This window comes from Artibeus jamaicensis, unplaced genomic scaffold (genome assembly GCF_021234435.1).
Source record: "Artibeus jamaicensis isolate MK-2021 breed Jamaican fruit bat unplaced genomic scaffold, CSHL_Jam_final contig_797, whole genome shotgun sequence".
In the NCBI taxonomy this organism is placed as follows: Eukaryota; Metazoa; Chordata; class Mammalia; order Chiroptera; family Phyllostomidae; genus Artibeus; species Artibeus jamaicensis.
In genome coordinates, this window is record NW_026521977.1 from 13,745,874 (window position 1) to 13,762,119 (window position 16,246).

The 16,246-nt window shown below is 36.3% G+C and overlaps 1 protein-coding gene across 3 annotated transcripts in view; it reads left to right on the plus strand.

Moving 5' to 3' along the window:
- The window catches only part of ANO3 (anoctamin 3), a 287,665-nt gene that overhangs the window by 174,696 nt on the left and 96,723 nt on the right, over positions 1-16,246 (plus strand). For all 3 annotated transcript variants that reach the window (XM_037132986.2, XM_053673141.1, XM_053673142.1), the window contains exon 5: positions 15,319-15,477. In XM_037132986.2, the coding sequence (XP_036988881.2) occupies positions 15,319-15,477 (159 nt within the window). The remainder of the gene's footprint in view (positions 1-15,318; positions 15,478-16,246) is intronic.

The window sequence follows — 16,246 nt, forward strand, 5'->3', positions numbered from 1 at the left end:
TCCATGCATATTTTTCCTTGTATTGTCTAAATATATATTTAACTTGTCTTTAAATGATATGTATGCATCAATAAGACATATTACTTAGGGAATTTATTTATTAAAAAAATCACATGGAAGATTAAGTGGTGAGAAGGTATTTTTAAGATTCCTAAATATAGGCCTCTGGAATGTTTGTGTGTCATGAGTGTGTGTATGTGTGTGTGTCAGTGCATTGGAAAACAATATTTTCAAAAATTATAAATGCTTACCAGAGTGCTCAAAATGTTTATGAATTTATAAATGTAATTATTTATCTTCGTCCTTCCTAGATAAGCCTTTCTTCCTTTAGTAACAAGAATGTATTCGAGATTGTGCCTTCAAAAGATTTCTCATCCTGACATGAGATCTTGGAGTTTAGCACAGGCTACTGGCAGGTTTTGACACTTAACTAAAATGTTTTTCAGTAATGAACATAAAATAGCCATTTGTAAAGTGGAAAGAGATCCTGGACAGGGACCAGATTAGACAGACTACTGTTCTTGACAAACCTGGACCTTGGAATCTGTCATCTATGTTTGATATGGTCTTAAAACAGGCTCTTGTCTAGAGCAGGGGTTTTAGTGGAAAACCAGCATTGTCTAACATATGATGAATAGTGTTATTAAGAGTCATCTGTAAAGCTGTGTGTCCCCAGGCCACCACTACTTAATGTGGTTGCCATGGCCCTGCACACCCCAACGCGATTTGCTAGGACTCTTTGGTGACTTGAAATTGTTTCATTCAAACAGGAGTATACAAGACTTCACTTTAATTGCTATTCACTCTCTGTCTGCAATCACTTGCACAAGTATCTGGAGCAGTAGGCACAGAAAAGATTTGTGGTACGATAGATGCCTCTCTGTTTCCCCAGCATGTGGATCTCAGTGGCCGTAGCCTCTAAAGTACAGTAGATGTGCTTGTGTGTGTGCTACTGAGTTATAAGGGAGACACTGAATAAGGACTGCTCTGGGCAGCTCAGGGCAATATTGGCTAAAAGATAAGCAGTGATTTAATGCTCTTCTCAATCCTTCACAGAATTACAACCTTGTGTTTTGCTTTTAAATGGGGATGCATTACAAATAATTTGCATCAGTAAATCAGCAGAGCCAATTTTTCTGCCTTTCAAAACTAATGTCCTGACCACACCTACATTTTGTTTTTAGTTCTACTTCTTTAAGTGATGAATTATCTATTACTGTTTTGCCAGCTTTAAAATAGGGTAACCATTAAATAATGATGCAGCTTTTACTTGCTAAGAATGACACAGACTAGTCCAGCCGTGGACCTGAGATCACTAATATCTCTTTTTAAAGTGCCTGCATCTTCTGTGCTTCCTGCTGCCCTCCTCCTCATCTGCTCACAGCCCTCAGGGACTGTAACTCACTGGCTGACCATCAGATGTCCAAGGCCCTGTCATCTGGCCTCCTCAGGGAGTTTCCTCTTCTCTTTCCAGCATCAGAAGTCTTGCCACCTTGTCTCAAGTCTTACACCAGGCCAGGGACAATAAACCCAAATTAGGTTTAATTTGAGGTAAGGTTTAATGGCTTGTCATAGCCACATATTTCACAAAGCTTTCAAAGTATTTTTTAAGCTACACAGTAACAATTGAAAAAATGTTAGTAAACATAACCATATTTTAATATGTGTTAGAAAAAATAACCACACTTAACACTTTCTATTTAGTTTAACATTATTTTGGCAAAGGCTATTTTTAAAGGAAAAATGGAATAAAAAATAAAAGACATAGTCTATAGCTATATATATATATATATATATATATATATATATATATAATTTGAGAGACAACACCACATTGTACCTTGTCTAGTCACTTCCCAGATGACAGTTGTCATTTATACAGCACTTAAGAAGTCTGGCACTTATGCCAGTTATTTTAAACACACCAGCCACCATCTTCACAATTTTTGAGGGGAAGTAAACAGGCCTATTATTACCATTTTATAAATAAAGATGTTGAAACATTAAGTATTTGTAACAGGAGAGAAGAAGTAGAAGTAGATCGTTAACTCTGGTCCCCAACTACATGCCATGTCGTCTCCACAAAATTAAAGAAATTTGAATGCCTCTACTTAGCTCGGTTTCTAACATGAGGCCTTCTGTGCTGGTTGTTCATAGTTTCCAAAAAGGAAAGATTAGTAGGTGACATGGAAATGTCAGTGACCTTCACTAATGCCCCTTTTTCTTATACATTCAAATGGCTACACTGTTAGTTTAGCTGTGGGGCTTCCACAGTGTCTAGAGGGTTCACAGTAAGAGGCGCAACCCCTTTCTTTGAAGATTTGCCAAAGGGAGCTTAGTTCCAGAGGCAGGTGTTCTCAGAACTGGGAGGATTCTGCAACTGTTGGACGCAGAAGTTTCTAGCCCAGCGTCCAAGAACTCTGCAGGGCTCACACGTGAGTTCCCAGGGGTCCTTGAACTCTCTAAAATTGTATGCATAGTTATATTGATATGTGTATATGTTTTTTTCTTGGAATATTGCCTATTACCAAAACAGGGTTAAAAACCACTGGTTTTGTCTTGACCCACCTTTCTTCAGTTTAAAAAAATTAAACAGTCACCACTGGAGAAGCCTATACAATACAGATAGTCAGGGCCATAATCTTGAATGACACCCATGGAGATCTCATCGAGTTCATCTTTTTCTCTATCTCTTCATGAAGCATCTAGCTTTTAACAAAGAGTAATTCTGAAGCTGGAAAAAACTAAACTCCTGGCCAAAGAGACATCAATATTTCATTGTGTATTTGATGCCAATTTTCCAAAGTTTCCAACATGACCTGTTCTATTTGTATGATGAGTAGATTATTTGTAGCCAATATGATAAGGGCCTCTGCTTTATGATTTTAGCAAAAATAGTTGTTTGATAATCGTTCTTCTTGTTTGAGCTCAAGGGTTTCTTGTCTTATCGACAGAGCTTTTAGGGAGAAGGAGGAAGAACATAAGACTGCTGGTTCATGAACATTTTCTGCAACTGTAAGGAACACAGTCTAGGGCTCATCTTTTCTGCAGGAGCCAATACATTTCTCATCAGATCAAATCCATCTTGATGTGAAGGTTATGGGAGACTTTATTCTCTGTTTTTATGGAGTATGTGATTAATGATAAACACCTAAGAGTTTAAAATAGTTTGCCTTGGATCAAATGTGAATTACACAAATTTCCACGTACGGTCAAGGACATAAATGATGATACTAAGAATCAATCCAGTACCAGAAACACTGATACTGTAATCTGAGGGTCTGCCAATTCAAGTTAAATATTCAAATGAAAAGGTAGCCTTTCGCCAGAGTGATGTTCTGGGTCATTCCTGTGTTTCAGAGATGTTTTTCCCTGTCCTATACCTTTGACTTAACATGTTCATTTGCATTTGCAGAAGTGCAGATGAAGTCAACCTACCCTGGTAGAATTTGAGCTTTCTGTGTTGAACTTCCTCTTCTTTATAGGCATCTACCTGCTGTTCATGTTATTGAAGCCAGAGCCAAAGTACTCTACTACTCTTCAAGTATTCTTACTACTGAGTCATCCTAAAAATATTTTGGGCAGACTGGGCTGTTTGGTTCACTCTTGGCACCCCCACCCCCAAGAAAGTGCTAGCAGAAAGCCCACATTTATGGGACGTGCTCATGCCCTTGTAGGTAAAAGCTACCTTAAGTGCTCAGATATGCAGCTTTCCTGTCCACTTCTGATTTCTGCCTTGGTCTTCACTATCTTGTGAATTCTTTGATAATTTGTAAGGTTTTACTTTGCATAATTTTTTATTGTTCATGGGAAAGATTGATCTGAATAACTAGAGACAGCACTTTGTTTTTTAGGAATGTAGTCATTGGATTTGTGAGATTACCAATAGTTTAAACTGGTTTCTTAAACACATGTTGGAAATCATCGTGTGCCCCTTTACAATACACCCTTTTGTTTTCTTTTGAAAGCTCTGTGAAAGCGAGCATGGCATTCATGTTGATGCTGCAAGTCATCGCACTGATGTTACAAGTAACTGACACGACATTCAGGTGGTCTTACTTCTTCACCCCCTGTACAAAGTTCATTGTCTCAAACTCCTTTACAGTAAAAATGTCATTTAATTTTGCTCTGGATTTAAAATTTTATCTTCTACTCTAAAAATTACTATTTTCAAACTTTCAGTAAATTCTTGAGCATATTTTCTTTGTATTTCCAACTGAACACAGTGGAAGTGCAGAATGACTTCAGGCTGGGTTTAAGTAGAATTTACATACAAAGTTGTCTTATGTGGTTCACGCGGAACTTGACGGAGTTCACATGTCTTCAGCACATCAGGCCCGAGGTGGTATTTGTTCCTAAGGATGCCCCTCAGACCTCACAGAGTCCTTTTTCAATTACACCAGTAATCATATTACACCAATGATGCAGTATGTCCAGGTTAATATCTCTGATAAGCTTATTTTACCACATTTCATATTTTTAATGAAGACTTAGGTACAAGTAGAGTTGACTGAAGGTAATATACTGTTGGGTGGCCATGATTAAAATCAGAGTTTGTTTAAAAGTCTTTCACTGAAATGACTATAGTGTGTGTGTGCCACTAAATGTTTCAGTGTTTACCTCATTTAGTTCTTAAAATGCTCATGCAAAGTTGTTATTGCCCCATATGTGGGTGAGGAAACTGAGGCTTGATTTAAAAGTAAGATTTTAACAGCTAAAGAAATACATAGTTCTAGATTGTTGATTTCAAAGGTCAACAGCAATGTTGATCTTTAAATTCTTGTTATTATGAACATTTTAGGCAAATTTAAAGCTGTATCATTAGACTATATTAGCTGTAACAAGCTATGCCCAGGACTGAGATTTACTAGATCTGAATTGCTTGCCAAAATTGTTTCCAAATAAATTATCACACATAAAATTGAAGACTCTTATAAATACTCCCTTTTCCCCTTTGTCTCAGCAGAATTACCCATTTTTCTGACTTTGATGATTAGTTTTCTTACTAATATTCTTATACACTTACTACATATGATATATCCTTAAACAATAGACAGCATCATGTTGCAGGGTTTAAAACTATGAAGAATAGCTGACGTATTTTATATTGTTATTTAAAAAGTTAAACAACTCTTTGAGGGATGGCTACATAAGCAGATACATCAGACTCCATTGCACGACTCCAAAACAAACGCATTGAATGTGTCTCCACAGTGTATTGCTTTCTGGTTGGTGTGAAGTTTTGTTTCTAAGCCTCTTTTGTTCCAGATAACACAACAGTGTTTCCTCATTTGTTAAAGGTCTATTAATATCACATTTTTTCTATTACATCATTTGCTTTAGTGATTAAGAGGAGTTATTTATATATACTGGGGACTAATCATTTATTAGTTGTATTTATGACAACTATCTTTTTGTTAAAGCTTATTTTTAAAGAAGAATACCTTCTTATATAGAAGTTTTATTTATTTGAATGTAGTCAGTCATATTTATCATTTTTACCTGCATTACTGGTGGTGGTGTTATTTTTCTTGTTAAGAACAAACACATAAACAAAACTACTTTTTTACCAAAATCATAAAAACATCCTTCTATATTTTATTCTAAAATCTTATTTTTTTTGTTTTTATGTTTATCAGTAGTTCTTTTTTTCTTTTTCTTTTTGTATATTGTGTCTATTTTTTCCACGAAAATAGCTGATTTGCTGAGCACCACTAATTGAATAGCATGCCCTATTCATGAACAGGACCTAAATTTGTAATTCCATCTGTTTCGTGCATGTAGGTCTTTTCCTGGGATCTCTCTTCTGTTTCTTATGTTGTCTATTTCTGCATGAATACCTTGCTGCCTCAATTGCTGTACAATTATAGTAAATATTGGTGTTTTAAAGGATAAGCCCACATATAGCTTTTCAGAATTTTTCCTACAAAAACACTTTTATTTTTTGTATAAATATTCAAATTAGCTCATTAAGTTATATATACACACATAAAACTGTTGAGATTTTACTTTAAATTACATCAACTTTATAGGATGAATGAGATATTTATAATAATGAGTATTCCTGTGATGAACAGATGCTTTTACATGGATTGTAGGCAAATTTATCTATGTTTTTCATGTTGTTTGCTTAAAAACTATTCACCTACGATCAGAGGGGGTTGGGGAGGAGATAATGGCAGGAAGAAAAGGAAGGGTCAAGAGAAGGAACATGTGTAAAGGACCCAGGGACAAAGACAGGGGCAGGGGGAGGATTGAAAGTGGAAAGTGGGGGTTGGGTAAGGCAGGGGACAGTAAGGGGGGAAAATAGGAATAACTGTAATTTAACAACAATAAAAAAAATTAAAAATAACAGAAAGAACTATTCACCAACTCTGAGTTATGTTAGCTTCTAGAAGCAATATTTCGTGCATTTCACAATTATTAATTTATCTCACTGATATTTACAGCTTTACTGCGATAAAATCCACATACCATACAATTCATCACCCATTTAAAGTATACAATTCGATATGTTTTCAGTTTGCATAAAGTTATGCAGACATTAACACAATATGGCTTTAAAACATTTTATCTCCCCAAAATGAAACTGTGTACCCATCAGCAATTTCTTCTACCTATAGTTAATGTCTATTCCACCCATCCCTCCTCCAGCCCTGAAATATAATTAATCTATATTCTTTCTCTGCGTATTTGCCTATTATTGAATTTAATATAAATGAGTTATGTAAGATCTTTGGTAACTAGATTTTTTCATTTAGTATATTTTCAAGGTTCATTTATATCATAGTATGTGTGAATATTTAATTACTTTTTAGCTGACCATTGCCTTAACCACTCAGCCACCTCATCCCTAATTAATTTTTTTTATTTATAAAAAGTTGTATTTATTCATACATGCTTGAACTTCAGTCGCCTTCAAAGTACTCCCCATTTGCTACAATACACCTATTGAGACATTTTTTTCCACAGCTCAGAACAGCTTTTGAATTCATAGATTTTTTAAAATTTTTATTTAATTATTTTTCAAGTACAGTTTTTTGTCTATTTCTCCTAATTAATTTTTAATGTCAACTAATGTTTTATTGTATGGATAGACTACATTTTATATATGTGTTCATGGGATAGTCATTGTATTGTTCCTTTTTTTACTATTATGAATAGTCCTGTTATGAATGTTTATGTACAAGTTTTTCCATATATATGTGGTTTCATTTTTCCTGGGTGTATACACTGGAAATTCCTACATGGCCATCTTGCTGACATCATTTTCAAATTTTATGGTTGGCAATACCTACCATCGGTTATTTTCTTTATATGCCTAAGTGTTAAGTTGATGATATGGTAACTCTGAATTTAACATTAGGAGTCTTCACCAAACTCTTTACAAAGCTTCTGTGCCATTTTGCTGCCCCACTAGTGACATGTGAATGTCCAGGATCTCCATATCCATGCCAGTCCTGGCTCAGTTCTGTCTTTTTGACTTTACCCGTCACCATGGGTGCAAGATGCTATCTCCCTAATAATTTTCACTACTTTGAGAAACTTTGAATGTGCTTGTTGGTCATGTGTGTGTCCTTTTGATGAAATCTCTGTTCAAACCTTTACTTACTTTTAACTGAGCTATTTGTATTTATATTACTTGTGTATCGTGGATAGAGTCCCTAATCAGATATGTGGTTTTTAAGTATTTTTCATTCTATGATTTGCCTTTTCACTTTATTGATGGTACTTTTTTTTTGAAGCACAAACATGTTTAATTTTTATATATTCCTAGTTATCTTTTTGGGGTTCTTTGTTACTTGTGCTATTAGTTTTGTATCTGAAATCATTACCTAACCCGTGGTCCCCAAAACTTAAAGTCTTATAGTTTAATAATTTTGTATTTTTTTCTGTTACATTTAGGTCCATGATTCATTTTGAGTAAATTGTGATGTGTGGTTTAAGTAGGGATCCAAGTTCTTTTGCACATGAATATACGTACAGTTGTGCATCATGTTTTTGAAAAGACCATTTTTCTAATTGAATTTCCTTAACACTCTTGTTAAAAGTCCACTGACCATAGATGTATGTGTTTATTACTGGACTACAATTAATGTTCGTATAAAGTCCAAAGGAGTCAAACTAACTTATATGTGTGTATCTAGTTCATCTGAACAGCATAATTTAGTAAAGAGACCATATTTTTAGCTTTCAGTATTTTCTAGTTTTCATTGAATTGTATTTTTTTGGCTTATTACTTATACGTCTAATTTTTAAACTTACAAATATGTTATTTTTTGGTTTGGGTTTTCAGTTCTACCCAGAGCAGCCACCCTATCAACGTGCCTGCATGTTTTCTGGTTTTCTGCCTCTTTTTACATAACTGGCAACTAGAATTGCGGATGCCTTCCTGCTAATTTCTCTATGAATTTCAAAATACGTGTTTCATTCGATCAACCATTTCTGGGTGTTTCAATTTTATCAAGGAGATTTCCCCTCTGTGCATTTCCCCCTCCAGGCTTTATTTCCATGGCCACAAAAGAGTGCCACATGCCAAAGCATGTGCTTCGTGTTCCAGTTGATATATGAAATTTGATAGTGTTGAATTAGAGCAGAGACTGCTTTTTATTTTGGAATAAGAGAGGCCCTTGTCTCCTATTTTCTCCTTCGTGATGTTAAAGGTGCTTACTCAGGTAGGAGCGAAACAGAGCTCAGTTGTCGCGTCCAGTTTTCCCTGAAGAGACCTTTGGAGCCCTTTAAAGAGTGGATTCAGCTGCCAGATATTTATGGGAGCATCATTCTTTGCAGAAATAAAAACCCTAGCCAGGGTTAGTTGGATGATTTGAAAGATCTTAGAAAACAGCCTCTGGAGAAACACGTGGGAGAAAAGAAGAGCATCATGGAACGGGAGCGGCAAGGGCCTGTACTTGTGTTAACACCACACCGCTTCATGGCAGGGAAATGGAACAGCGGTGAGGAAAACTTTCTTCAGCTGGGATAGAACCAAGAGTTTAAAAAAAAAGACCCCTTCACTTCCTTCTTTTTTCTTTCTTATTTCATCTGTTCTGCATTTTCCAAACTGGTAAGTAATCTTCCAGTAGTGCTAGTGAGGATTTTGGTGAATGAGACCATATGCCTCCTCATCCAGTATTCCATAAAATCGCTTTTAATCTTTTATACCAGTTCTTTGATTTTATATAATTCATGAACCTTACGGTGACAGACAGACTCTGGGATGGCCTAAATGATTTGTGCCTCCTGGTATTTAGACTGGCTTCTTTCACTTGGCAGCTCAGTCATTTTTAAAGCTCTTAAAATTTTAATATGATGTTTTTAAAAAAATCTGTGAAAGTCTGAATGCTGTGAAGTTACCTTGCAATAGGAAGAACAGGCATCTTAAGTTCTACTCATTCCCAAGTGTCACCGTTCCTCTAAAAGCCTTCTTCCTGGGAGAGTGAAACTCAAGAATTAGATGGAGGTGGAGATTGGCATGAGGTCTGGAATGGCTCTGGGGCTTTGTTATTGTTTTGTTTCAATGTGTGCTATTTTGAAGCCATGCCTTGGGGCAGTTTTGCCTCGTAAATTACATATCCTGCAAGCAGGTGAGGCTGCAGAATCCTTTTGCACCTTCCTCTAGGTCAAGGGAGGGGGTAATGGCTTTTTTCCTCCTGTGCATTCATCCCCAAAATGCACAAGCAGTGAGAGAGACAAGGCACAGCCTTGCTTCTTCAGAACCTCATTCCTTAATCTGGGGGTTGCAGAGAGCCACAAAGCTTGCATGCACATCCACTGAGTGTCGAGTAAAAGTGAGATGAGGCAAATCACTGTGGAAATCCTGGGTGAGACAGGTTGCTCTTAGGCTACTACTAGAGAAGAAGCTTTTTGTCTGATTTTGGAATTCTGCCTTCAGCCCAACTTGTTGTGCCACTGAAGGAACAATCAGCCACTGCGCTCTCTTCTAGGCCCCAAGTCCCCTGTCCACGGTTACCCTTCTGGGCCTCCCAGGGAGCCTGCCTGGTTCTGTGCACTGATTGGCTTCTTTCGTGATGGACTGTTTTGTGAATCTGAAAACAGTTTTATTTTTCAAAGTCAGTGTGGTGTTACTGCCTGCCGAATAGTAAGCAGAACACATTGTGGAGGACTTGTGAAGATGTCAGAAGCTGTCTTTGGGAGAAAAGGAAATCAGTACCTTATTAATTGTAAATTGATTGAATTGCGTGGTCACTGATGATTTTTAATCAGTACCATGCTGCGCATATGAAATATACACAATAATACATAACAAGGGTCAGGGGCGCAGAGAGTAAAGTAGAAATAGTAATAGTCTCTCATTGAGCACGAGGGCACTATAAAACACAGTGCTCAGGAGCTATGCTCAAATCAGCCTACCTGGATTCTAATTCACACTCTATATCACAACCGGCTCACTGAACTTGGACACTGTTGTCTTACATAAGTAACTGAGTTAATGCTAGAACTGACATGTTAGGTTGTTATAGAAAACAACTCAGCCACTTTCGGGTGTACGGAGTGGAACTTTATTTATGCATATGGACCCAGGGAGGCAGTCTCCCTGGGTCCCGAGCTCGGGCAGGGGCTTGTTTATATAGTGTGGCATGTGGAAGTGATTTTACTAAGCCTACGTGGCAGAAGCAGGTTTACAGAAGCAAAAAAGCAGGGCTGCTGAGAAAGCAGGGCTGCTGATTGGGTCATACAATGTTCTTTTGTTCTTACTTCTTAGTTACTTAGTTGCTCACCCCTCCTTATCTTAGTGGCTCAGCAAAGGGACCGTGTCCTTCTGACTTGCTGGGGCTTGTCTAAGCAGGTCTCCTGCTTCAAGGTTCCTATCAATATTAAATTAGCTGATATATATAATTGCTTGGCTAAATGTTTAGCATATTTTCTATAATGTTAGCTATAGTTGTGACTATTGAATCATTCAATGATTTATACACATATAAAATTATTCAATCATTTGATGAATGGCAATTCATCAAATGAGTCATCTTTATAGAATTTGTAATAATTTTATTAAAGATTTTATATTTCCAGGGGACAGTGACCAGAGGGGAGAGGGAAGGGAATTTAAGGGGGGAAAAGGGGAGGGATTTGGAGGAACAAATATGAAGGACACAGGAACAAGAACTAAGGGGGGTGGAAATGGGAGGGAGGTGAGGAGCATGGGGCGGTGGGAGCAGGGATGAGAGAAATAGACAAAAAACTGTACTTGAAAAATAACTAAATAAAATTATTTAAAAAATAAAATAAAATAAAGATTTTATATTTCCACAAGTAGCAACTTTGATGGTAACCATACAGTATAAAATGTATTCTGCTTCCTAGCACCCTTGCGTATTGTACCTCAGCAGTAGTTGAACATGTAGAGAATATAAGACTTTCCCATCTACTTTAAAGTTGGCCTCCATTTCAGCATCTTTGAAATGGGAGCAATAGCATTTCTCTGTGCTTTTATGATTAGGAAGCATGTTAATATGTGCAATGTATGTTGAAAAGTACTTGGTTTCTGTTTAGCTTATGTTACTACTATTATTTCTTTCAAGATTATTTTCTTAAATAGCAGTTTTTTCTCTGCCAGATTGTAATAGGAGCTGGAAGATAATCACTTACAAATTCTGCTTTTGGGTAAGAGAACTCCAGGGTTCCCGACTCAGAGAGGACATGCAGGGTTGACGTTCCGTGAAGGAAACAGTAAAAGCAGCCAGGTTGTTATCAGCAGTGAAGGCCAGACCTTTAATTTTTTCGTTGTTGTTTCTAAGGTTCATAATTAAATATGTGTAGAAAAATTTGTATAGTAATTGCATTGTAATTACATTTCTGGCATATTTTAAGGTAAGCTAGATACACTAAAATATATATGTATTAATATACTTTGTTGTTCCACAGGACCCTTAGAAAATTAAAACATTCTTCTCCTATAAGTACTATTTTAAAATGAAAAATTTCTCTGTAAAAACAAACACACAAAATTTAATTAACTCAGCAGCAGTTACTAAATCTCCACCCAAGTGTGGACTTTCTTCTGATCCGCAGTATATGATGCTCTTCCTGTTCGTTTGTTATTAACAGGGGTCGGTTCTGTGGTTGTCTATATGTGATTTCTTCAAAAAACTTTCTCATTGGTTTGAAATAAAAACACTTAAACCCATATTTTCTTCCCTCTATAATAGCAAAGGCTATTTTGAGGAAGGGTTTTAACTCTGAAAAAATTATCGGTACATGCCACCACGACTGTTTGGATTTTTCTCTAACTAAGGAGAATAAAGCTAGAATTTCTGGGTAAAACATGTCATTGGACTAACAGTGTCTAGGCTGCCATCTCCTAACTTTCCCTTAAAGATTGTCAAAAGGAGATACAGAAATACGAAAACAAACACCACCGCTGGAAACTAATAAAAAGAAATGTTTTATTTGAAGATTTGGTAGGATGAGATTAATAAAACACAAGCCTGGCACACAGATACCTGGCTTTATTAGCCGAAGCCAGTGTGATCGCCAAAATTATGAAGGAGAAGCATAGGTATCTGGATGGTTGTTTGTCTTCATTATTGGACTGCTGGGCCTCAGAGTCAAGGAAATGAAGTATCCACTCTGCTCCTCAGTAGGAGCAAGTCTCCTGAGCAAGCCAAAGTCATACCCTGCTTCTTCTCCCTGCCTCACCTGTGCCCCCTCACTCTAAATCCCAACAGAAGTAGCGATGTCTAGTAAACTGGCATAACAATAATTAGTTGCATTCTGAATACCACAATTTCAGTAAAAGGAGTACTGTGTGTGGGAGCAGATACTGGCAGCACCTGAAGCAAACATGTTTGGGGAAGAGTGCAGTGTCTCATGCCCTATACTGTGACAAAGTAAGTCATTTACTTAAAGCATGGACCAGGAATCAGTAATCAAGAAGTTCCCGTCTGCACAGAGCCATGTTCTACAAAATAAGACACCAGAAGTTGGCTTAGTGCCTGTACGCAGCAAGTTCTACTCTATAAGCCAAGACAGACTTATTACTAAAGATGAAAATAAGCATTTTATGTGAACCATTAATTTTTTTCTCTTAGGTACATACCTGATAGAAATGCATGCACATGTGGGTACTGCAAAATATATGGATGAAGGTTTATTATAATTTTATTTTAAGAGCCAATCGAATCACAATAATCAGAGTTAGTGAACAAACTGCAAACATTCCACAAATCTATTTTAATAGGAAACATTTTCGTAATTTTCAATTTTACCATATATAGAAATCAGATTTAGGTCAAAGGAGGATGGCACCAATGGGTAAACAGATCTTTTGCTACAGAGAATGGAAGCAGTTGGATAAGCATGAGGAAATTAATAAAATGGGACCCACGTCACACATCTTATGCAACAAAATTAATTCCAGTAGACTTTGGATCTAAATGTGAAAGGACAAACAATAAATCTAAAATATAATGGAGGAGAAATTTTAATGCCCTAAGGATAGGAAAATTTGTTTTAAATGAAAACAAAAATACAAATGATAGGGAAAAAAAACAAATCTGCATTAAAATTAAGAATTTCTATATATTTCAGAACACCATATACTTGTGTAGAGTTCAGCCACAGACAGACATCTGAAAACAAATACATATGAATGTCAAAGGACTTACCTAGAATATTTATAGACAATTAATATGAAAAGGCATCGGGTATCATGGAAGTGCAAATTATGACTAAGCAGTACTTCACCAAAATGGCTAAAAGCAATTTTAAAAAACATTGAAAAAGTTATGGAGCAGGGGAAACTTAAGTACTACTGGTAGAGAATTAAATTGATTTAGAAGGTTTGTCATCACCCACTGAAGTTGAAAGTAAGCATTTCCTGTGAATCAGCAATTTTTCTCCTAGATGACAGACTTGATACACATGGATGCACATGTATATTTTAGGATACACACATATATGACTATAATAGCTTTGTTTGTAATAGCCAATACTGGTAATAACCCAAATATCTAATACAATTAGTGGAAAGCATAAATAAGTTTTGTTGTACTCATCTGATAAAACAACAAAAAAATGACCTATAAATATATAAAATTGAAGAATAGATTTCATGCTTATAATATTATGTGAAAACAGCAAGACACAAAATATCGGTCATTTTATATTTGCATGTACATAAAGTTTGATAGCAGACAGAATTAAATGTAGTGTGTAAAGATATAGCTTTTGGTGATAAAACTAAGAAGGTAGGAAAGTGGTGCCATACACAATAGGATTATGATTAATCCTACCTCCCTTGGCAGAGGGAGATTTGGGGAGCATCACAGTTATGAGAGAGGGTTTCTGTTGGAACTGATGAAGTTCTTTTCCTTGACTTAAGTAAAAATTGTCATATAGACTTCCAAATGTCAGGGAATGTTTTGAATCTGAAGAATACCTTTGTGCGAAAAATGGAATAGAGAGTTGGTGCAGATGTTCAAGTAGTTTGATAGAAAATATGAAGGAAGAAGGCCAATCTCTACAACAACCAAGAACATGGACCTAGAGTCCAAATAGGACTTAAGTCCTGGCTCTTCAGTGATCTTGGGCAAGATACTGGTAAAACCCCTTCTCTCAGAAGACTATCATGAAAATTTGGTGATCGGTAATTCTGATTTTATTAAAGTTGGAGCAAATAAGGATACGACATGGATAGTCTTAATAGTGTTTTTAAAAAGGTGAAGTTAGGAAAGAGTTCTCAAACAGTTCCAGGACCTGGGCTGGGAGATTTTAAGTGAAGCCTCACAGGGCAGAATTTCAGTAGAAAATTAGGCAGTGTGTGAAAAAGAGCAGACGTGAGTGAGCATAGCAAGGTTGGGGCCTTCAAGCAGTGTTGATAAGTGTACTATTTTAATTGGATCACTGTCTAATGTCCTGGGAGCAAGTATTTCTTGGAGCAAGCAGCTCAGGAATTATTGTTTGGTTTCATGTCGTGAACATATATTTAGGAAAACAATTTCTGGCCTAAATATCATGTGTGTATTAAATAAGTTAAAAATATAAACCCCTTATGTCTGGGCCTGATGTTGAGTAAATACTCAACACAGGTTAGCTGAACTTATGTTTTACAAAGCTATATTGAATAACATGTGCATTTGGATGCCAGCATCAGAGAACCCATTTCCAATCTTGTTTTGTTACTTCCTAGCTTGTCTCCTCCAGTAGAATGACAATTTTGTAAATCATCTTTCCCTATCATAGAATACAAAAACACATTTTTTTGATATGGGACTGCCATTATCCAAAGAAGTGACTGAAGCCCAAACTGTGTGCTTGTCTAACCCACACTATTAACCATCATTGTTTTATTTGCAGAATGACATGAATTACATCGCATCCAGTGGACTTTTATTTAAAGATGGCAAAAAGCGGATTGATTACATTCTGGTTTATAGAAAGTCAAATATACAATATGACAAAAGAAACACCTTTGAAAAAAACCTGAGAGCAGAAGGCTTGATGTTGGAAAAGGAGGTAGGTGACTTAATAACATTAACTATGTAATATAATATGCTGGAAGGGAGACATGTCTATCTTTCATGTTTTAATATGGAAAGTATGTAGCACGTGGCTTTATAAAATGTATAGTTCTTTTGTCCCAAATGTAAAAGGAATACAGACTATGCACAGTACCACTTAAATATGTATTCTTTTTGTACTCTCTATATTTCTGTAAATTTAAAATATTTTTCAAAGTGCATAACTATCTTTAAGTTGAAGAGAGAATAATTATACCAATGTAAAGTGCAAAACCCTATGAAATGAAAAAGATAATGTTGAAAGAAGAGAGTTTGCCAAACGGTTAATATCTGGGTTTTAATATTGGAAATATGAGTGACTGTGAAATATGTCTTCCTAATCCTTTTTCTTTTATGCTGTTTATAAAACTGTTTTTAGAACAGTTTTAGGATCACAGCACAACTGAGATGAAGGTACAGGGGTTTGTAGGTGCCCTGGCCCCTTCACAAGCATAGCTTCCCCACTGTCAACATCTCCTACCAAAGCAGTACATGCGTCACCTTGGGTAAACTTACTTTGACATGTCCTTGTCACTCAGAGGCCATAGTTTACATTAATGTTCCCTTTTAATGTTGTACCTGCTCTGGGTTTGGACATGTGTGAAGAATGGGTCCACGTTACAGGACCATACAGAGCACTTTACTTCTCTAAAAATTGTCTTTGTTCACCTGGGTATCTCTGCAACATCCCCAACCTTGGGTCTTTTGCTTGCTGCATAGTTTTG